General features: G+C 35.5%; 1 protein-coding gene across 2 annotated transcripts in view; it reads left to right on the top strand.

Moving 5' to 3' along the window:
• Window positions 1-24,808, top strand: part of SLC12A7 (solute carrier family 12 member 7) — a 158,202-nt gene that overhangs the window by 93,380 nt on the left and 40,014 nt on the right. For both annotated transcript variants that reach the window (XM_044665299.1, XM_044665290.1), the window contains exons 9-17: window positions 1,634-1,804; window positions 8,441-8,539; window positions 9,161-9,218; window positions 10,023-10,197; window positions 15,560-15,678; window positions 17,634-17,732; window positions 18,685-18,804; window positions 21,500-21,604; window positions 22,822-22,990. In XM_044665299.1, the coding sequence (XP_044521234.1) occupies window positions 1,634-1,804; window positions 8,441-8,539; window positions 9,161-9,218; window positions 10,023-10,197; window positions 15,560-15,678; window positions 17,634-17,732; window positions 18,685-18,804; window positions 21,500-21,604; window positions 22,822-22,990 (1,115 nt within the window). The remainder of the gene's footprint in view (window positions 1-1,633; window positions 1,805-8,440; window positions 8,540-9,160; window positions 9,219-10,022; window positions 10,198-15,559; window positions 15,679-17,633; window positions 17,733-18,684; window positions 18,805-21,499; window positions 21,605-22,821; window positions 22,991-24,808) is intronic.

The raw sequence follows: 24,808 nt of genomic DNA, 5'->3' as shown, positions 1-24,808 counted from the left end.
CTTACCTATGTGACAATTCAGAGGGAAGCAGTCTGAGGTCTTGCCAGAGATCCTTCTACACCAAGTTCAAAGCACCAACTGCTCCACAGGAAGTTACCATCATATTTAAAAAGTAGCATCTTTCATCACTTCCTACGTCCACCTCCAGTTTCACATGGACAAATGGCAGCCTCAACGCCCTTGTTTTTGATTTGTTACTTACTATCACATGTGGGTAACAGACCTTCCCCTCCCCACTTAATTCTAAGTTGGGTGGGGTGACATGATTTTGGCTAGAGTCTACACAATGAATGAGGATGAGCTAATTCCATTTACACAGGATTGAAAGTGGGGTTGGATTTAAATGGGTTGGGGTAGGATATTTCATGAGAGGGAGGAAACAGCATAAATAAAGATTTTTGAGATTTTGATTAGTGGTCAAGAAACGTAGCTTTGTAGCTGGGGACTTCAGCTTCTTTATTTGTAAAATGAGACTATAAAGCATGATCCAAGGTAGGGAGGAATTGAAAGACTAGAAGATGAGTCCAGAGTTGTGATAGACAGTGAAACTATGGGAGCTGGGAAGTGAGGAAATAATTATTTTAAAGAGTTTTAGCTGTATGGTAGGTTTGTTTCTAACAGCTATTTTCATTTAGAGAGGATTATATTTCTTAAAAAGAAGTGGGGAGACTTCCATTTGAAAATTTCCACTTAAACAATGACAGATGAACTAGAGGGTAGTTATTTCCCCCCAAAATAAAGGTTTTTGATAGGCTAATTAGCATGGCATAGCAGATAGACCTCACCTCAAGTCTGTAAGACGTGGTTTCAAATCCAACTTTTGACATATACTGGCTATATCACTTAAACACTCAGACTAGACAACTCCCTAAAACTTTTTGTTTTTGTAGAAGGAGTTAAGAAATGATGAACAGGTTAATTTTGGAAAAACTTAGAAAGTCCTACATGGAATTATGAAGAGTGAAATGCAGAACCAAGAGAACATTCTATACAGCAACAGAAATACTGTTCGAAGAATGACTGGTGTATGTCTACCTCCAGAGAAAGAAATGAAAAATAGAATAAGCAAGACATAGTTTTATATAAACATATATCTTTTTGACAAATGATGCCTTCTCTCAACGGCGGGGAAGAGAGGAAGGGTTTTACTGGCTATGTTAATATAACAAATAATAAAAAATAATTTTAGATAATTGTCCTGAAGTACATCTATATGTACTATAATATGTATGTACTATATATATGTATATGTACTATATGTAATATATATGTACTGTAATATAATATGTATTATAATATGCCCTGAGGTACAAGTTGCTACTTGTCTTTAGAACTGAAAATATTGAATGTAAGACCAGGCATAAATTTTATCTGTGGGTTTGGATGAGAACTATTTTAAGTTGGTTTTTCAGAAGTCGATTTTATGTATTAAAAAATGAAGAAATGATTTAAACAATTTTGAAGAACTTTGTTTTTAACCATTAATCTCCAAATCTGTGGAATGTCTTGCTTAATTTTGTGGTATCAAAGGTTTTAGAGATTTGAAATTGACAGTCATGACCATAGCTGAATTCCAAGTTATAAAAATCATTTTTCATAAAAAAGCATAACTTATTTTTTTTTCTATTAACAGAAAATCTATGGAGTGCTTATGCAGATAAAGGAGCATTTGTAGAAAAGAAAGATATGCCTTCATTCCCGGCATCAGAGGAAATAAAATTTATTAGCAGCCCTCCTTATGTATTGACAGACATCATGACATACTTTACAATGTTGGTAGGAATTTATTTCCCATCTGTGACAGGTAACACATTCTTTCATTTGAAGACTTTCTTTTCTTTTGTTTTCTTTTCTTTTTCTACCATTTTTGGGGAAAGGGATTGAGAAGGGTGAGCTGCTGTGAGTGTATAGAGCAGTGGTTCTCAAACTTTTTTGGCCTATTGCCCCCTTTCCAGAAAAAATATTACTTAGCGCCCCCTGTCACATACTACCACTGCCCCCTTATTCACCGCACCCAAATACACCTGTGGCTTTCACTGCCCCCCCTGGATCACTGCAGCACCCACCAGGGGGCGGTGGCACCCACTTTGGGAATCACTGGTATAGAAGTTCCAATGTTCTTTTGCTACAAATAAAATAGGGCTTTTCTTGAGCTCATGTGAGTTCAGTCAAAAGAGGAGGATCATGTTCTAGAGCCTGGCATATTCCTTTTAAAAAAGCATTTTGAAAAATATATTTCTGTATCATTGGTTTTGTTTGTAATCCTAAGTATTTTAGTCATTTAGAAACATTATTCTGAGAAGGGATCCATATGTTTCACAAAAAACACAAAAAGATTAAGAACCTCTGAATCTCTCTAACATCTCTCTCCAGTTCTCCATTTGTAATACTTTGTATGGGGGCTCAAAGAGCCCAGTTTGGGAGGTTAGATAGCAGTTACCTAAATAACATTTTCTGAAGTGATTTTCTTAAGTCCTCTAAGGAAGAGTAAGGAAAAGTAAGAATAAGGAAGAATAAGATAATAGTTACTTGAATTAGATTTTTGGAAGTAATTTTCCTAATCCTATAGAGAAGGGAAGAGCATTTAAGATGGTTTTCAATGTTTAATTTATTCTCTATGTTCAACTAGCTGGGCATTTCATCACATAAAATATTCTTTTTTCATGTGCCAGTGGAAATCCTTTTTCAGAATTTAATGTAAGATCATAGCCTTAAGTTTTTGAATATAGTCCATCTAAGTTAAATTTATCTTAATGGCAGTGACTGAAAGGGAATTTAGTTACTGATGTCTAGAATAGCCCAAATTTTCAACACTGGAAACAACTATAACTTATTCAAAGTTTTCCTGAAATGTTTTTCTTCTTGCATGTCATGAAAAGAGTTCATAACACAAATGTGCCACTCAATTTTTGGAAGCAAAGAATGAAAAGCATTTTTGAATGAAAGCTCAGCCTAGAAAAGGGAGCCATAACTATTGTCCAAAAAACTTATCCCACTGCTAATTGAAGAAGGCTGCTTTACCTACCAGAGTAGAGCACATGCCACTGCATCTTGTATGAAGAGTAAGTTTAAGTATAAGGAGATATAATTCTCAAGGATTTGTGTATTTCCTTTCTTTTTAAAAATGTTTATTTAAATTTATTTTTTTAATATTTTCACAATTTCATACAATAACAATTTTCAGTATAGCTTTTCTGAAATTATAAGATCTAAATTATCTCTATCTTTTCCCTCCCTTCCCCCTTCCAGAGATGGGAAGCAATTTGATCAGGGTTATACATATATTATCATGCCATCTGCATTTTCTTTTAAAACAAAGATTTCCATCTCCTAAGTCTAGGACATTAATTCTGATAGAATAACTATAGGTGTATATGGATTATGTTTTCTTTCTTTTTAGTTTTAGGATGGGTCAGTTTTAAAAACCTTAATCCATGAACCTTTCCTTATCTTTACTTATGTCATACTTATAATATTCTTATATAATATTCAGAATTTAGAAAAGTATAATTTAGAATTAAGACTTTTTATACCTTGGGCAAGTCATTCATGCCCTAAAGCCTCTATTGTTATAAAATTAGATAGAAGAAGGTCTCTTTTAGCCCTAAACATTTGTAAATATATTTCTTAATTTTTATTTGACTTTTTTTACTTATTCTGAAATTCATAAATAAATTATAAACTTTCTATGATTCCATGTTGGCAAAGAAGCAATAATTGTTGATTTAGAAAACTGGTCTGAATTCCTGTTCTTCCTTTTCTTGTTAACTATATAATCTTGAGTAAGTCACTACCTTCTCAAAGACTAGTTTCCCCATCTGTAAAATGGAATAGTTGGACTTGCTGACCTCTGAGGTCTCCTCTATTTTTGCACTCATCGTCCTATGGAGTTTCTTTCACTGTCGAGTTTTAATTTCCTCATATACAAAATGAGACAATTGGAATAGATGACCCACTAAAGTCCCTTTGAATTTTCCAAAGTCCTATTCTAACCTTCCATTTTCAGGACTGTAATATCATCTAATGCCATTGATAATTATAGAAACATTATTTTATAGTTTTTACACTCTCTAGTTAAAAATGGGATTTTTCTTTCTAAAATCTTAGTCAATTTTATTTAAACAACTTTGGCTATTTATAAGTAGCACTGTCATTTTTTCTTTTCCCCCACATTTTATAGTCTTATTTCCAAATTTTATAAAATCAAACAAAACAAGCATTTCCATATAAAAAGGAAAATATGTTTGTGCGTAAATGAAATCTTAAGTCTCTTACATGCTTAGCTTACTTTTTTTCACACCTATATAATATATCCCACACAAAACTGTCAAATCTTTCCTGCTTTTCTGTGTTTACTTCTGGATATCCCTCCATTCCTCTATCCTTCCCTTCTTTCTATATCCCAGCTCTTCTCCACAACACAGAATATATTGTACAGGAGTCCTACATGTTGCTACAAATTGTCTTTCCTGTTTTCACCTCTGTAATTCACTCTTTGGAAGTAACATTCACAGTTTATTCTTCGAGTATTAATTCTGTACCTGTATATAATGTTCTCTTGGTTTTAGTCATTTCACTATTCATTATTCTATGTACTTCTTTCCAGGTTGTTTTTTTTCTTAATACAATTAGCCTGCTCATAGCTTCTTATGGGGCAGCAGTATTCCATCACAATTATATACCACAATTTGTTTACCCATTCCCCAATTGATGGGCATTCCCTCAGCTTCCAGTTCTTTACCACCACATATAGCAGTTTTTTTAAAGGAATATTTTGGTAGCTCTTGGGGGGAGGAGGGCGGACTTCTCATTTGGAATTCCTACCACTAATGTAGATCTCTACAATTCAATAGTATTTGAGTTGCCTGGGGCTTGAGACCACAGAGGAATATTATAAATAGCAAACCACTTATTTTAGACCCTTCTATGGAAATTGAAAAGGTATATTTTGAGACTTGTTTTTCATCACAGGCTGGCATAATGCTGCAAGAATAGCTTGTAGACTCAACTTTTAAAGGGAGCATCTGCTTGATTTCAATCTGTCAGTGCCTACTTCTGGTGAATGGATCTCCCAAGCTCTTGGGTTTGCAGTGTCCACATGAGATTGGAAAGCTTGTTATCTTTGTCAGTTTTTGTTTTGAAAAGTTACTTAGACAACCATAGTTCATTTTCCCTCTAGTCAAAGAATCTCACCAATTTGCTAAAAAACCAATTTAGTGAGAGAACAAGGTGGTAACGTGTTCAGTCCAACCATACAGTTGTTCCAGGTCCTTAGAAGTTTTGTACCATGATCATCCTTTGATACCTCAGCATGACTGTATGTAAAGAGAGATTTAATAGTTTTGAGTACATCTTCCTGAAAAGGGTCAGATTAGATCAGTGGTTCCCAAACTTTTTTGGCCTACCACCCCCTTTTCAGAAAAAATATTACTTAGCCTCCTGGAAATTAATTTTTAAAAATGTTAATAGCAATTAATAGGAAAGATACATGTACCTGTGGCCATCACCGCTCCCCTCCCTAGATCGCTGCAGCACCCTCTAGGGGGTGCTAGTGCCCACTTTGGGAATCACTGGATTAGATGAACAGCAACTAAATCCAGTGAAATGATGTCTCCACTAGGATATTCCTAGCCTTTTCTACCATGCAAAAGTCCCCTTTTCCTCGATTGGAATGATGAAACTTCTAATTTAGTGATAAGGAATCACAAGTATCTTTAAAGAACCTCAGTTGAGCTTCAAAGTCTAGGAGCCACCTAGCTGCTCCCATGTTCCACCAGATCTCAGCCAGGCCACGGAGCTGGCTTTATCCCTCTCTTTGTGTTTATTGGAGCTGGGTCAGGGAGAGAAGCTGCTTTGTATGGCTTAGATCTGAAAATATTCAGACCTGATGGTGTTGGAACAGAAAGAATAACCCAGAATCAGATTCTTGGAACACTTCTGTGTAGTACAAGTTCTACTTAGTTAATGTGGATTATCATCACAAATTAATGAAAGAAGGCCCTTAATTCTGATGAAAGTGATGCTTTTTTCTTTCTTTTTTTTTTTTTCTTGTCATACAAGACACATTTCCATATTGGTCATTATTGGTCATTGTTTTTAAGACCAAATTCATACGTAACCAAAACCCCAAAATAAAACCAAAAATACACCCTTGTGAAAGACAGCTCCAACAGTTCTTCCTCTGGAGGTAGCTTTTCTGTCATAAGTCTTTCAGGATTGTCCCAGATCATTGCATGCTGAGAGGAGCCAAGTTTTCACAGATAATCATTGTCCAATGTTGCTCTTACTGTGTAAAAGGTTCTCCTAGTTCTGCTTATTTCACTCTATATCAGTTCCTGCAGATCTCTCCAGCTTTTTCTGAAATCATCTTGCTTATCATTTCTTATAGCACAATAGTATTCCATCACCAGCAGATACCACAATTTGTTCATCCATTCCTAATTGTTGGACATCCCCTCAATTTGCCACCACAGAAAGGGTGGTTATAAGTATTTTTGTACAAGTACAAACTTTCCCCTTTTTTATTATCTCTTTAGGATACAGACCTAGTGGTGGTATTATCAGATCAAAGGGTTCGATGCATAGTTTTATAGCCCTTTTGGATATAGTTAATTATGGTAAAAATGATTCTTTTTCAAGTAACTGATCTTTCCAAAAGCTATCTGCACCATTCTACACTTAATTAGGAATTACTAGATTTTTCTTTCATGTTGCATGAAATTATATTAGGTTTAACAGATGGATAAAGATGTGAAACTTAAAAAATATATACTTATGTTTATGTGTGTGTACAGATATACATATGCAATTAAGAAGTCCTTTGTTCATAGTCAGTGCCTCTTTCCTTGCAGATTCTTTGAATCACAAACATTTTCTTTGATTTTACCTTTATCTCTACTAGGGTCTGTATTAGGATAAGCATAAGTTTGATCAAGGAAAGCCTAGATGGAAGAACTTATTTTTCTTGGGCCCTAAAGGCCAATTTTACTATTTACTATTCCAAGGCCAGTTATAGTCATTTGGAGTTCTGAAATGATATTCTAGGACTATATAACTAGGTCAGGGAAAAGGGGTTGGGGAGTAGGGGTGGTTAGGCTTTGTCCTAAGGCACTGAAATTTAGAGTGCCACTGCTTTTTATGCAGCATAGAAATAACTATACTTAACACTTAGAACAAGAAGCTAATATCCTTCAAACCCAGATGCCCTATCCCTCCTGCTTACTGCCCCACATATTTGATATTGTGTCTCTTTCTTCTAGTATAGGGTTATTGTACCCTTTTTGTTTCATGGACCCCCTTGGCAGTCACCCTTCTGAGAATAATGTGTTTAAATGAAATCTATGATTAAAAAAGAAACCAATTATATTACAATGGATTTCTCAAAATAAATTTTTTTTTTAAAGTTCATGGGCCATGCCGTTAAGAACCCCTGTTCTGATATGTTTTTTGCTTCTTTCTTTTAAGCATGAAATATTGTTAATTAGGAAAATGCAAAGATTCTTGATTGTTCATTGGACTTTATGAGAATCAGGATATTTCCAGGTGTGACCAATTTTACATTGTAACATCATTTTTTTCAGACCATTCAGATTATAAACATGATCCCAATGATCAGTTAAGGGATTATTGGGATTTGATATAAGATTCAGCCCAGAAATGAGTACATAACTATCCCTCACTGTCAGCATTGACACTTTGGATGAAGGAAGAGGAGCATTATCTTTTATTTAAAACTGACTTTATTTAATAGTTAATTTTTGTTTATGATATGAAGTAGCTTATTTGAGTTCTTTACTGTATGCTCCCCCTACTTCAGAGAATCAAAACCAGTTTGTTTGGTTATTACAGAGTGACACTAATGCCCCAAAATACCTTATCAAAAAAGGAACAAAGTATTCATTCCACCTAAGAGAATTTTCTTAGATGTTTGGGGGTCACTCTTTCAAGTTCCCCCAATTTATTTTAGCCATTTTGATACAAGTTCTTTTTTAAAATGTAGTACATATTTCCTTGTCTACTTAGGTAGCAAGTTTTGAACATGACTTAACTATTACTTAATTACTAACAGTTGTCTTGATGAATATCTATTATTGAGCATTTGATATTTTATTTCTGGAATGGCATACTCTTTGATAGCCCATTTCTCCCCATTTTCCTCCTTGCTTATTGGGAAGATGGATAGTCAGTCTTGGCAAAATTATATGTTAAATGAGAGTTCAAAAGAAAAACAAAAAAGATCTGAATGAGATGGAGACCCAAAGAATAACTAGCCTGTTTTGAGTTCATTGGTTTGTAGATGGCTGTTTGATGTTCTGATGTGGATGAGTTTGACCTCTGAATAAGCAAGACATTTCTATAGTCCCATAACTTCGACTTAAAAGTTTTCATATATCTCAAAGTTTATAAGATAGATGAAGATAACTGGTTTTGTCTGTTTTAGGTATTATGGCGGGTTCAAACCGATCGGGTGATTTGAGGGATGCTCAGAAATCTATCCCTACTGGAACAATTTTGGCAATCGTGACCACATCTTTTATCTGTATCCTTTGGGCAAAGATGTTGATGTTGGATCCCTTTGTTCTTTTCTTCTTTTGCAGAATGTCAAATTTCTCTTCCAAATTCTCTTTACTGCTATTTTTCTCCTAACCACTGTACTGATTTGAATTAGGATACAGATTTCTTTATCCAAAAGAATTTCTCAAGCTTGTGACCATAATTGCTGCTTTTCTAAAAATCTGGGGCAAATAGAATTGTTTGTAACATAGCAGAAAGTTATTCAATAAATTGGGGTGGGGGTAAGAAAGATCATAGAATTTCTGTTGGTCCTCAAATACACTTTCTTTCTCTCTCTCTCTCTCTCTCTCTCTCTCTCTCTCTCTCTCTCTCTCTCTCTCTCTCTCTCTCTCTCTCTCATACAACCCACCCACCTCTGAAATTATTTTGGACTTTAAGAGTAGTTCTTTCTTTCAGTGGGAGAGGGTTTAGAGATACATTCTAAATGTTTTTCTGCTGACTCATGATTCTAAGCAAGAACATTCCCAATCTTTTGGTATCATGATATTCTATTTATACCATGGGGAGCTCTTTGGCAGTGCCTGTAAGAAATTCCCAACAATACAGCCAACCATCCTTCTCTTGTTGTCTTAACTTACTAAAATAGATTTGTCCTGCATTGTCCTTTTTGGAGCCTGTATAGAAGGTGTAATTTTGAGAGATAAGTATGTTCATTTTAATTTTTAGTTTGTTACATGCAAACGTTAAGGGCTTTAATTTCAGCAAACAAAGCAGTATTTAAGTAGGAGATTGAAACCCTTTGGTGTACTTTATGTTTAAAATTATAGTAAAATGCTGTATACGTAAAACAGCCTATGCGCATGTGTGCATAATATCTACACACATATATGTAAAAGAGAGTCTGGTTTGAAGTCTGCTTTTCTTAGAGTCAATTCTCAAGTAGAATCTCAATCAACATTTTTAGAACTTCTTATAAGGTACATTGTGCCTCCTCAGGAAATGCTTGCTGAGTTATTTTAGGGCACTCCAATTACTCTACCCTTTGGTATGCTTATTATAAACTCCCATCAGGGGACAACAAGCCCCTTAATAGCAATTCAGGTCACTTTTAAATAATGTTTTTTGACTCTGCTAGATGGCTCAGTGGATACAGAGCCAGACCTGGAGAGAAGAGGTTCTGGGTTAAATGTGATCTCAGATACTTTTAACTATATTATCCTCAGCAAGTCACTCAGCCCCAGTTGCCTAGCCCTTACTGCCCTTCTGCCTTGGAACTGATACTGCATATCAATTTTAAGACAGAAGAAAAGGTATAAAAATAATAATGATGATAATACTTTTCTGAACCCAAAATGCTGAGTCTCTGTTCACATTATTAACTATATTTTTCTTTTAGCAATACTATCAAAAAATAGGTAAAAAATTATTTATGTCATAATTTGCTTGTGCTTTTAGTCAACCAAAAATTGTCACTACTAATACTGGGCTCATCCTTTCCCCTTTTCTAGGTTTGGAGAAGCCCTGAAAGGAAAACTTGTGATTGGCATGCTGGCCTGGCCATCGCCCTGGGTCATTGTCATTGGCTCTTTCTTCTCCACCTGTGGGGCTGGTCTACAGAGTTTAACAGGTGCACCTAGGCTACTGCAGGCTATTGCAAGAGATGGGATTGTGCCTTTCCTTCAGGTGATGACTGATCTTATGCTGAGCATTTATTTATTTTTTTTCCATTTATTTGTTTATTTATTGTTTATTTAGTTTTTGATTTTGAATATTTTCCCATAGTTACATGTTTCATGTTCTTTCCCTTTCCCCAAAACTCCCCTAACCCTCCTTAGCTGATGCACAGTTCCACTGGGTTTTACATGAATCATTAAGACCCAATTCCATATTATTGGTAGTTAGACTAGAGTTATCATTTAGCATCTTACATCCCCAGTAATATATCCTCATCAGCCCATGTGTTCAAGCAGTTGTTTTTCTTCTGTGTTTCTACTCTCACAGTTCTTCCTCTGAATGTGGGCAGCATTCTTTTCCATAAGTCCCTCCAGATTGTCCTGGATCATTGCATTGCTGCTAGGACAGAAGTCCATTACGTTTGATTTTACCACAGTGTATTGGTCTCTGTGTACAATGTTCTTCTGGCTCTGTTCCTTTCGCTCTGCATCAATTCCTGGAGGTCTTTCCATTTCACATGGAATTCCTCCAGTTCATTATTCCTTTGAGCACAATAGTAGTCCATCACCAACAGATACCACAGTTTTTTCAGCCATTCCCCAGTCGAAGGACATTCCCTCATTTTCCAATTTTTTGCTGCCACAAAGAGCGCGGCTATAAACATTTTTATACAAGTTTTTTTCCTTATTATCTCTTTGGGGTATAAACCAAGCAGTGCTATGGCTGGATCAAAAGGCAGATAGTCTTTTAAAGCCCTTTGGGCATAGTTCCAAATTGCCATCCAGAATGGTTGGATCAGTTCACAACTTCACCAACAATGCATTAATGTCCCAATTATGTCATATCCCCTCCAACATTCACCACTTTCCTTTGCTGTCAATGTTAGTGTGAGGTGGTACCTCAGAGTTGTTTTGATTTGCATTTCTCTTATTATAAGAGATTTAGAAAACTTTTTCATGTGTTTGTTGATAGTTTTGATTTTTTTAACTGAAAATTGCCTATTCATGTCTCTTGCCCATTTATCATTTGGGGAGTGGCTTGATTTTTTTGTACAATTGATTTAACTCCTTATATATTTGAGTAATTAGACCTTTGTTGTTGAGCATTTTTTAAAAAAACCTTGCCTTCTGTTTTAGAGCTCACTCTTAAGTGTCAGTTCTAAGGCAGAGGAACAGTAAAGCCTAGACAATTGGGGTTAAGTGATTTGTCCATGGTCACAGGGTTGAGAAGTGTCTAAGGTCACATTTGAACCCAGAACTGCCCATCTCCAGTCCCGGTACTTCTGAGCTTGCCCCTGAATTAAGTTTTAAAGAATAGTCCTAGTGATCATTGTATCCTAGAATCATAAATCTCTTTTACAAAGATGAGTTATAGAATAGATTTAAGAAAAAGACCTCAATCATTTTATCATTTATACTTATTATGCTGAAGTGATTTCATTTAGAAAAAAGTCATATCACCAGTTCTTATTTCTGGTCAAATTTCTCTCTCCCTTTCCAAGAAACTCCTTGTATGTTTTGGCTTATGTGGTTTTTTACCTGAATCATCTCATGATTATAAGATTCAGAGAATCTTAGAACAAAAGACAAAGAAATATAATTCTTTTGTTAATGATTATTAGTTTTTGCCTTGTCTTTAAGGCAGTTATGGAATATTGAAGTGCTGGGTTTAGTCAAGAAGATTCAGGTTCTAATCTGGCTTTAGACACTAGCTATATTATTCTGAGAAAGTCACTTAATCTCTATTTGCCTCAGTTTCTTCAATTGGAAATGCCACCTACTACTGTGACAGGGTTGTTGTGGGTCAAATGAGATATTTCTATATATCTATATCTATATAGTGGCTACTATGTGCCAATATCTGGCACATAGTAGGCACTATATAAATGCTTCTTCTCGTCTTTCCTCTTAAATTGATCTAGCAGTGCATAGATCTATAACTTAAAAAAACACAATGATTTAATAACTGTATTTCAATATGATTGGTTTTCTTTGTTATCTTCTGTGCTTTATGCATTTTCTAATATTACTCTGAGGAGTCCCATAGACTTTATCAGAATGCCAGAGGATTCAACCATACCCTCATCCATTCACCCATACCTACACACATATATACACAAGAATAGAATAGAGTCTAGAATCTTAGGGTTATAAGGTATCTTCAAGACCATCTCATCTAGTCTTCTACTGAAGAAAATAATCATCTCTAAGGTAATCATAATAATGTTAATAAACAGAAGGTTTGTGGTTTTTGTCTGTATAGGGAGGAGTAGTCCCAGTGTGAAAACTTCCTAGAAAGCAGATTGAAACCCCTCTATAACTTAGAAAAGAAGTCTTAGGAAGTTGATGGAGATATAGATGTATCACTTGCCCAGAATAACCACTAAATATCACAGGTGGGGATTTGAACCAAGTTCTTCCTGCCTTAAAGATAGCTAGGAGGTAAAGTAGATAGAGTCCTGTGCTTAAGAGTCAAGAAGACCTAAATTCAAATCCAGTCTCAAACAGTTATTAGTTCTGCGATCCTGAGTAAATCACTTAGCCCTGTTTGCCTCAGTTTCTTCATCTGTAAAATAAAGCAGAGAAGGAGATGACAAACCACTCCAGAATCTTTGCCAAGAAAACCTCAAATGGGCTTAGGAAGAGTCAGGTATGACTGAAAAACAACTGAACAGCAACATCCTGCCTCAAAGCCCATAATCTATCCATTATGCCAAACTATATCTTCATATTATAAAATATTATACAATTATGCATTATACAAATATGATTTATTAAGGCTTACAATGAGATATGCTCATCACCAAGATAATTTATGTTTTATGATAATTGATTCATCATAGAATCTTGTGGGTTACATTTTAAAGAGAGGGTCACCTTACCTTTTTGAATATTCTTCTAGGGACAGTGAATTCCTACATTAACTAAAAAGGAAAGCACATCCCATTTTTGGACAGCTCTAATTATTTTCTTCTTAATAATATTTTACTGTATTTTTTTCTTCATTAACATGTGGAATCAACATTTTTAACATTTGTTTTATGACAGTTGGCTCTTCAAATTCTCTCCCCTTCATCACTTCCCAGTTACATCTGCTATCATGCAATGCATATTTCAATATTCCTTATTAAAAAAAAGACATCACACATAAAAGAAAAAACTTATGATGGAAATAAAGTAAAAAATGGCATACTTCAATCTGCATTCATACCCTCAGTTCCTTCTATTGTGGTAGATAGCATTTTTCATCATGAATTTAATTGTTAGCTCATTTTATAAGGATTCTTTTGATTCAGTATCACTTTTACTCATTGGCTCCCCAATTTTACTCCCTCAGACTACACAGAATAAGTCTACTTCCTCTTCTACATTGCAGACCAGCCAATATTTGAGGATTACTATCATGTTCCCTCTTACCAACTCTCCAAACAAAAATTTTTGTTCGTTCAACTGTTATTATTTGTTTATTCAACTATTTCATGGTGGCATGTTTTGATATCCCTCACTGTCTTTTCAGGCTTTTAAAGGATAGTGCACAAAAAGTAAACAATAATTCAAATGGAACTGAGCAATTCAGAAGAAAAGATTTCTGAGTTTGAATCATTCTTAAAAAAAGGGGGGGGTGGCAGCTGGGTAGCTCAGTGGAGTGAGAGTCAGGCCTAGAGACGGGAGGTCCTAGGTTCAAACCTGGCCTCAGCCACTTCCCAGCTGTGTGACCCTGGGCAAGTCACTTGACCCCCATTGCCCACCCTTACCACTCTTCCACCTATGAGACAATACACCGAAGTACAAGGGTTTAAAAAAAAAATTTGCTCCTGAGTATTTAGTTTTTATCTTCATCACTAAAATAGCTTCATGTGTCTCATCTACTTTGAATTGTTTCTATGCCAATGGATGCATTATTTTAGATTTAATTTTTGATGGAAAAATACCACAAATATGCATACCTTTAAGTGATTAAAAAAATAACAATATGGAATGTTTCAGCCACCATTTTCTCTGAGATATTTTATGACATATGTGAACTGCTAAATCTTTCCTACTTGCTGAATAGTATCCTTTCCCTGATAGCTCAAGATGTGTGTTGGAATTGCTGCTTTAAAAAATTTCTGTGGTTGGATTTGACACAACTACAATAATAATATATTTTAACAGATGTTCACAGCACTCTATTTTCCATTTTGGCATTTTACGAATTCTTGACTTCTTTAGAATAGTGCTACCTCTCAATTGATACTCAGGTTAATTCTAACTTGATTTAATGTTGTTCAGTTGTGTTTTCTTCACGCAATCTCATTCATGTACAAACCCCATGGGCCTTTTTGGGGGGTAGAAATAGTTTGTTATTTTCTTTTCTAGTGTGTTCCCATTTTACAGATGAGGAATTGAGGCAAATAAGACTTAAGTGACTTGCCAGGGACCTATAGTTAATTAGTGTCTAAGAATATATTTGAACTCAGATATTCCTGACTCCAGGTCTGGTGCTTTATTCATTACAGCACCTGGATGCCCCTAATTGATCCATTGAACTCCTCCAAATAATCACATTATAGTTTTTGGCTCTGATACTTTAAGAACTTAGCTGGATTTGCCCGCAGACAATAGATGGACAGCCAGTGACTCTCCCTACAAACTTAAGAGGGAGAACGTCACATTCTGTTAACATGGTCTTTAGGAACACAGTCATCATCCTTACTATTAATGCATTGAAGGAACAGTGTAGAGGAGGGAATTTCTGGAGGAGATTAAAAAAAAATCCTTCCAAAAGTGGCTGACTGATGCCACCAACTGGATGTATATATTTGCAGAATTACTTTTGGCTTCAAACAGTTTCTGCTCAGCCATATATTTATGATCAATGAATGCGTTTTGAGGGCCTCAATGGCCAATTCCTGACTCTTGTTCCCCTTTTTCTTTGCATATTTCATGTGAGTACATTAGTCTGCAGGCAACAGAATACACATTGATTATAGTGCCAACTAAAATAATTTTTAGGACTACTAGTTCTGTTCTCTCCAGAGTTATCCATCTTTAAAGACAAATGCAGAGTTTTAAGAATAGCTTTTTATTTTTATTGGACATTTCTTCTCAGAAGCAGTTAAGCAGTTTAGCATCAAACGTTTGGCTTCATTTCAAGTTGTTTGGGCCTGTGGCTATATGGACATTTGGGTAAAAATATGCTTTTTTTCCCTTAAATTTTGTTGTGCATATGTGGGGGGTTTGAGTTATGTGTGCAGAGAGCTGAGCTTGCTTTTTTGGTTTCAGCCCTAACTGCAAAAAAAAAATTTACTTTTATGTATTGAAATGTGATCTTTTGTCATACCTAGGCATCAAATTGAACTTATTGCATTTATACTTTTTATTTGAATTAGGTGTTTGGTCATGGGAAAGCAAATGGGGAGCCCACATGGGCCTTACTCCTTACTGCTCTCATCTGTGAAATAGGAATCCTGATTGCTTCCTTGGATAGTGTAGCACCTATTCTTTCAATGTAAGTACACTTTATTTCACTAAATTTGACTTTTTAAGTCCTACTTTCTTCTCCTTTCTTTATCCATTATTTCACTCCTTAATTCTTTTTCCTCTTTAATAATAAACATTCTGATTTTTAAAAAAATTAACACCTTAAAAATACACTTGAGAAATCCTTAAAGCCAACCCAGTATGTCTTTTTTTATTAAGTGCCTGTTATTTTCATGTTAGCAAAATACTTTTATTGTGAGGGTGCGAAGAAGAAGAAGATGCCCTGTCAAGTCACAGAGCTCTCAGACTAACTGGGAACATGTAACATAGAGTGGGATAAAAATCCTAAAAGAATAAAATGTGTAATTTACAAATACATAAAATATATAATATATCATCTTAGATCTTAGCTACATGCTAGAAGGAGCCTAGAAGTCATCTAGCCCCACTCCACGCCAGTTTTATAGATGAGGAAACCAAGGACAAGACAGTAAAGAGGCTGACCTGTGGTTACAGTTATTGAAGTGGGCTTTGAACCCAATCCTAACATGTGGATCATGGTCATAAAGGGTTAAGGAAGGGGGCAAGTTTTGTGCTGAAGTTATCAAGGAGCTTTACAGAAGCTGTTGCCCTCAGAGAGTAGAAAGACCAACTTGAATGGATTAGAGGGTTGGCTTTGGTGAAGTATGCAAGATAACTAGGCTATGGGATTAGTACATTACATCAAGTAATCCAGTGGATTGAGAGCACAGAAGAAAATCATTCAAAGTGCAAAGTTGTCATTAATGGGAATTAAAACATTATAGAATGCTTTAATAAGGGGAAGAGATTTTAAACCTTCAAAAATATATTTTAAGTAAAATGTATTAATAATAATACATTTTAACAAAATAAAATATTTTAATATTCTTTTTTTAAAATATGAGGTATGAATTGGTGATTTATAGAAACACTGAAGATTTATATGGATCAACAATCCTGCTGCTTTGTTGAATTTTGTTAATCATTTCAGTTAATTTTTTAGTTGATTCTCTAGGATTTTCCAAGTATAGCATCTTCAAAGAATGATAGTTTTGTTTCTTCATCTGTTCTAATTTAATTTCTTTTTCTTGTACTATTGCTGTAACTATCATTTCTAGTACACTGTTGAATAGTAGTGGTGATAATAGATATCTTTCCTTCTTCATCCCTCGTCTTATTGGGAAGTCTTCTAGTTTATCACCCATTAAAGAGGATGCTTGCTCTTAGTTTTGGACAGATACTCCTTATCATTTAAAGGAAAGCTCCACTTAATTCCTCTGCTTTCTTAGTGTTTTTAATTGGAATGAGTGCTATATTTCATCAAAAGTTTTTTATGCATCTATTGAGATAATCTCATCATTTTTGTTGTTTTTGTTATTGATATGACCAATTATGCTTTTACTTTTCTTAATATTGAACCAGCATTGCGTTCCTGGTACACATTCCATTTGTTCATCATATATGATTTTTATGATATTCTTTTATAGCCTCCTTTAATTTTTTATATATTTATTAGGGAACTTGGTCTATAGTTGGTCTACAGTCTCTATACTTGCTCTTTTTGGTGTAGATATTAAAACCATATTTGTATCATAGAAAGAATTTGGCAAGACTCCTTTTTTTTTCTGTTTTTCCAAATAATTTCTATAGTATTGGAATTAATTATCCTGTAAGTATTTTTAGAATTTACTTGTGAATCACGTGGTCTCTTAGAAAGCTCATTGATGGCTTTTTCTTGAGAATGGCTTACATTTTCAATACTCGGTATCTGCTATTTTCTTGACTGTAGCTTGGATCAGGTAGGGTTTGGCAGCCTTCAGTTTTCCTATGCTTTCCCAACTTTTGTTGGCCATTGATAATTGCCTGAATACCTCTTGGTCCCTAGTTTTTTTTTTTGCAGTTATTGAAGTCTGTGATGTTTGTGTGTCATTGGTGAGATCTGTTATGTTTTGTACTCTTCAGGTTTTTCCTCATGTGCTACATGTTTGTGAATTTGGCTTGTGCTGTACAGACTCTTCTACGTACCCCAAACTGGCGTCCTCGTTTCAAGTTTTATCACTGGTAAGCTAATACCACATTTATTTCTGCACATCATGCATTAGATTCACTAGGTATTTTCAGTTGTTAATGGAGCATCTGGTGGATAAAGATATCTGGTGTTAGAGATTGTATGTTAACCCATCTTGATATTGGTCCTTTTTCATCAAATCTGTGATTTTATTTTTGTAATGGAGCTCCAATGCTCATGCAGAATGGCATCTCTTCCTGCAATTTACAGACTTAAAGGATTGCCCAGAATTCTCCAGGGTCAAGCTGCCAGGATGAATGAGAAGCTGGACTTGAACCTGGATCTTTTGGATTTAAAAATCAGCTCTCTATCCATAGTGCCATTCTGCCTACCACATATGTCATGTGTCTCTCCCAAATTTGTATCCTATATTTGCTTATTAAACCCTGACACTGAAATCAACTTTAATTAGTGCTTTAGTGTCTTTAACGGAATTCATGCCACAGTCTTATCATTATCACTTACATAGTTTTGTAAATTGGGCCACTGTGATGGCTACTGATTCACTCGCATCTCATGTAAAATAAGTTTTTCTTAATTTTTTAAACCCACACTTTCTGTCTTAGTCTGTCTGATACTGAGTTCCAAGGTAGAAGAGTGCTAAGGACTAGGCAGTTGGGGTTAAGTGACTTGCCCAGGGTCACATAGCTAGCAGGTTCTGGGGTCAAATTTGAACCAAGGACCTCTTGTCTCTAGGCCTGGCCCTCTCTCCACTGAGCCTGCACCCCCCCCCTTTTTTTTTTCTCTCTCTCTTTTTCTTTTAACTTTCTACCTTTCATCAACTTACCTGTCTTTGCCCTTTTACTTTTAGGACCAGAACAAAATGGTTTAGTTCTACTATTTTCCATAACCCTTATTTTTGGTGAATGCTTTAGTGAAGTATTAGACTTAATAAAGGAAAATGATCCAGTTTTATAACTTATAAATACATTTTTTTCCTTATAGGACTCTGTCCTTTCTTGGAATGAGCTTGTGTCTTGCCTTGATGTTCATCTGCTCTTGGTATTATGCCTTGTTCGCCATGCTCATTGCAGGCTGTATTTATAAGTACATTGAATACAGAGGGTAAGTGGGTCTGTTTTTCTCTTTGTTGTTATTTCTAGTGTTCATATTTACTATGAATTCATGAATTTAGCAGGCATAGAAAATAGGGGAGAGGTGTTAAAAATATGGGAAATTTCAAATGTGTATCTAAATTATATCAGCCAATTGGTTATATTTATTATGTATGTGTGTATATATGTGTGTCTATATTGAATCAAAAGTATCCTTTTGTTTTTCCTGAGCTAAATAACTCTTTCTAGTTGAATTTTTTTTTCCTTTCAGCCCAGATATGGCAAATTACATCCCAAGGGCAAATCCAGCTCACTGCCTTTTTTTGTATATTTTGGCCCAGGAGCGAAGAATGATTTTTACATTTTTCAGTGCAATAAAACTTATTTTAAGATATAAAATCATTCTTCACTCTTGGACTGTACAGAAAAGTAAAAAGGTCAAGGGCAGTGCAAAACAGGGAAGGGAAGTGAATGTGTTTGGATGTGTTTTGATCATATGTATGACAAAACCTTAATTCCTTGGTGACCTGTTTTTTTTTTTTAATTTATTCTCTTTTATTTCTGTCTGATGCATCTGAATTTAATTCTAGCCTGTGCAAGGAGTGTGGATGAAATTCCACAAATTGATTTAAAAAAAATTTCCACAAAGGACAAAGTAAATAGTAGAAATTGTTGGGGGAAGAATGTTAACAAATACATTTATTACCACCTTGGCATTTCAGATTGCCCCCAAAACTAAAATGGATCACCTTTTTACATCTTTATAAACCAGATACCTTTTCTAAGTCAAAATCAAGCAAGGGGCAAAAGAAATGGAGAGTTGAGAGTTTATCATATGAAAGAGCACTAGATTTTTCAACTGGAAGACCTAGGTTCAAATCTCAGTTTTGCCTCTTCACATGTGGTGACCTGTTTTGAAGTCTACTCTGTTCATACAATAACCCTTAAATTTTCCATTTCATGTACAAATTTGGTTCTACTGTCTATGCTGCTTAATTAGCATAGAGTCCTTAAAGTACATTTTTTAGGGAAAATTGATCATGATTCTTTCAAGATAGCATTGGCCATGTTTGTTTTCTTTGCATCTTTGTTTTTATCGGTCTATAAAATGTAGCTCTGACTTCCAAGTATCCACAGCTACATTTGTCCAAAAACCTTTCCTGAGTGGTTTTTATTTTTTACCATCTCATTTGATGGGAAATAGGGCCAACTCCATGCAAAAATGTGAAGTGTTCTGAACTTCTCATTAGGGAATTACATGTCAACTTTTCTGTTTGTCATTTGAAGCCCTTCACAAGCTGTTATGGACAAATAAATCATTTTCCTGCCTTATTACACATTATTCCCCATCCCACATTCTCTGGGCAAACAAGTGACTTAAAAAAAGATTTTTTTAAAAAAACTTATTGCAGCTACCTCCCAGATCTCTCCACTTTCCATCTCCATTCCTCGGTACTGGCTGCTCCCCATGCCTCGAATGCACTCCATCCTTTCGTCTACTTCTCACAATCTCTAATTTCTTCAAGGGCCACCTTTGTAAGTTTAGTAACTTTCAACTCTACATGTGCTAATTTCTTCTCTTTCTTCCCACATTCTTTCTTTTATCTTTTTTTACATATTTTCACACTCTCTTTATGTGTATAATTATGGGTGTCTAAATACAGCCAGGGAAAAGACTTCTTGTGTGCTGTGCATACCCATATAAACACATACGTGCTCTTTTCTGGGGCTAGATTATTGAGGGTAGGGACTTGTTTGACTTTGGTCTTTGTAATTCCAGTTCTTGACCCATAGTATACTCAGTAAATGTCTATTGACTACCTGGGGGCCTTTTTCCAGTAGCTGCTGAGAGTAAAGGTGCTTCTGTGCAGCCAAGCAGCTCAGGGAAGTGTCACTTCAACATCTATAATTTTCTTTCCTTCAAATTATTTTTTTCTGTTGAATTGAGAAAATGGGGACTCCTTTGCTTCTCATATTTCCCTTCATCCTATTACGATGATATAGACATTTGGCATTATTTTAGTTACTGTTTAATAATTTCTTGTGATTATGGGCATAAACTTACACCTTGTACCATCATAGAGTACATCTATATGTTTATCTTTGGGGATGACATTTTTATCAGAGTCTTCAAAACATTTTCTATTTGTTAATAGAGATGTATTGTGGTATACTGTTAAGCTAACACATTGATCAAGATACTTTGGCTCAGATTATTAAGTTGAATGGTCCAATCACTGTTTTTTTGTTGTTGTTTTGTTTATTTTTTTAAGCTCTTACTGTCTATCTTGAAATAATACTAAGTATTGGTTCCAAGGCAGAAGAGCAGTAAGGGCCCCGCAACAGGGGATAAAGCTTGCCCAGGGTTATATAGCTAGAAAGTGTCTGAGACCGGATTTGAATCTATGATCTCTAGACCTGGCTCTCAGTCCACTGAGCCACCTAGCTGCTGCCCAATCCTACCTCCCCAAAATGTTGTGTTTTTTTTTTATTTTTTTAAAATAAAATTTTTTAAATTTTTTCTTACTTCATTGTAATATCCCATATATCCTTCCTTCCTCTTCTCAAAAAGCTACTCCATATGACAAATAGTATTCTTTTTTTAATAGAGGAAAAAAATCAAGAGATGATTTATTCATTGATTGTCAGCTGTTTTAAAGTGAGTTCAAGCACAGTTTGTTTTGTTTTGTTTTTTCCCTTTTAAGAGCTGAGAAAGAATGGGGTGATGGAATAAGAGGTTTATCTTTGAATGCTGCTCGTTATGCATTACTTCGGGTAGAACATGGCCCACCACACACTAAAAACTGGAGGTAAGTTTCTCCTCACCTTTCTCTGCTAAGAAAGTATTAACCATCTCCTTGTTTATTCCTACATTGTGGTGTCCATCTATACCTTAGTCAGTGCTTTACTCGATAAGCTAAAATTTTAGTGTGTTGAGTTGGGAGCACAATAAGAATTAGGTATTAAATTAATATTAAATGTAATATGTGTCTTTAAAATAAAATAATAGTAATAATAAAAGTAAGTACTGAGTTGCTGTAAGAATCTGGTTGCTAAATGCATTTATCCCTAACCCTTTTTTAATCAAATAAACTTCAAAATATGATGTGACTAAAAAGACGACAAATATTTATTAAGCACCCAATTTATGCAGAGCACTGTATTAGATGCTAGAGAAGATACAAAATTTAGAAAAAGAACATTGCTTGCTCTCATGAAGCTTGCAGTCAAGAAAGAAAATGAGGCTTCAATGAGTACATCAGTGAATTACAAAACAAAGTTCTTTGTGAAATCTGAAGGGAAATATTGGAATTCAGGAATAAAAGACTGTCACCACATTCCAACTCTTGCTTTGAATCTTTCAATGAAGGGGAACTCCCTTCTCCCAAAAGCTGCACATTCCAGGATTAGTCAACAAGCATTTAAGTGCTTAACTTTGTGCCAGGTAATATGTTAAGTGCTGGGGATGTATCATGGTCCTTGTCATCAAGGAGCCCCATTTTTATGGAGGAGACAGCATTTAGTTGAAGAATTTAATTAATGGGAAATTTTTCTTTACAACAAACTTGGTACTTGACTCTTTGCATTTCATACCCATTGCATCTGCTCCTGTCTGCGGGGGCCAAAACAGGTCCAAACCTACATGGCTGAGCTGGAAACACTTAAGAGAGAGCTCTCCTATCTCCTTGAGTCTTCTCCAGGTGAAATCTCCCCAGTTCATTCAACTTCATGAGTTTTCATTGGAGGCATCTTGTCCTGGTTACCCTCCTGTGGATGTTCTTTAGTAAATCGATGTCCTTCTTAAACTCTGGCACCCAGTAGTCCTCTGTAACGAAATAAATTCTGCTACTAAATAATAAATAAATGATAGATACTTTTAACCAGCAGAGGGTGCTGCAAACCAACAAATAGTAGCCTTGATCTACTGGTCCATTTAATCCAGTTATTTAAGCAAATCCTTTATTCACTGTTACTTATTTTACTTATTTTTTTTCCTTTGTCTTATTAATTTTATTTTCTACTACAGACCTCAAGTTCTGGTGATGCTGAATCTGGATTCAGAACAGTGTGTAAAACATCCGAGGTTACTCTCATTCAATACCCAATTGAAGGCTGGGAAAGGGTTAACGATTGTGGGCTCTGTCCTGGAGGGAACATACTTGGATAAACACCAAGAAGCCCAGAGAGCCGAAGAGGTATTCACCCACCCATCCCTCCTTTTCACCCCCTCCAAGAAATTTTTCCTAGTTATCTAAGGCCAAATAGGAACAAATGATCTGGTACAGGCCAACATTTTGATAGTTAGAAAATTTGTTGTGTTATTTCAAAAGTGCAACAGCATTTGAATGAAGATTTCCTTGTCCGGTAATTTGAATTTAAATTTAATGCGGCATTAAAACTCAGCACACATAAACCTTTTCGAGTCCAAAAGCAGAAATAACACCAAAAACATCTTGGTTCCTTTTAGTGATCATATTGTAGCACCTTAGAAACATTTCTTCTCCAAATAGAAATGTCTCCCATTACAGTGTGTTCTAATATTTAGGACAACGGGGCTGTAATTTCAGCTGACTGGGTTGAGAAACCTAGGATGTCTCTTAAGCAATATGGCATCCTGTAGAGTAGTAGATTTGGATTTATGAAGACCTGGGCGCCAGCCAGCCCCTAACCCTGACCACTTGCTGGACATGGGCAAATTAATTGCTTAACTCAGCTTTCTGAATCACAGAAACTGTGATTCAGTTTTTGTCTGCAGAATGGAGATAATAATAATACCAGGTTTCCTATGAGGTTCACAGATGATGCATCTAAAGCACTGAGAACAAATATATATATATATATTTGTTGTTGTTTTTTAAATCCTCATCTCCATCTTAGAATGAATACTGTGTATTTGTTCCAAGGCAGAAGAATAGTAAGGGTTAGGCAATGGGGAGGGAATTGGGGAGGGTGTCACAAAATTAGGAAGAATCTGAAGCCAAATTTGAACCCAATGCCCCATCTCTAGGCAGGTTTGGCCAAGCTTAGAGCATTCCTTACTCTGCCATCTTAGTTCCTATAAGTGTAATTTTCATACAATGTATTCTTAATAAATATTAGATTCTGACTCCAGACCTTAAAAGAAGGTTAAGGAAAGAACTATCTGCCTAGAGACAACCAAATCTTTTTGTTCTCTGTTAGCATTAAAGTCCTAGTAAATTTCTGAAACAGCCACTTAAAATTTTTAGACATACAACATCGGTCAGCTAAATATAAATATATGAAGTTTCACTTTCTAGTAGGTGGAAGCTAGAAAGTGAGCACTGTGTTACAGAGGAGGAAGGGTGGGTTTTCTCTCTTGTGCAGCAGCAGTAGGTAGAAGTAATTATTCCTTGTGTAGCAACATAATTTTGATAAGATGTTTAAAATGTTCATTCATACCAGCTTGGGGACATCTAGCTTACTGACCGTGTCTGAAGCAGTGGAAGGGAACAGATCCCTAGATCCTTTGGAATCTGTGTAGCTTAGGAATGCAGTAATCACTTGGTTGGCAATCACTCATAACCTCATATTCAATTTATGCTAACACTTAATGAGTTTTAATTCATTGATCTTAACCTACTATATTGTAGGGGATCTCTCTCTGGGAGGTAGGCTAGATAGCAAGGTGGAAACCAGCCTGAAATTTGAACAGAAAAGTTTTGTGGCATAAATACATAAATGCATAATCAAAGGTGAATATGGAAGGTGTTGGCTAAAGATCTATATTTGGTTCTAAAGACTTAGGGGAAGATGTCCAATGAAGGAAAAGGTGATTCCTAGCAACAGTTCCCCATCCATTTTCTTTTTGAAGTTTTTTTTAGGGGGCAGCCCGGTGACTCAGGGGACTGAAAAGCAGGATTAAAAAAGGAGGGGGGGGGTCATGCTTTCAAATTTGGTATTAGATACTTCCTAGTTGTGTGACCATGGGCAAGTCACTTAACCTTTGCCCAACCCTTACTGCTTTTCTGCCTTATAAACCAATACACACAACT

This window comes from Gracilinanus agilis, chromosome 1, assembly GCF_016433145.1.
Source record: "Gracilinanus agilis isolate LMUSP501 chromosome 1, AgileGrace, whole genome shotgun sequence".
Classification (NCBI taxonomy): Eukaryota; Metazoa; Chordata; class Mammalia; order Didelphimorphia; family Didelphidae; genus Gracilinanus; species Gracilinanus agilis.
This window is presented reverse-complemented; position numbering and strand designations above follow the sequence as displayed.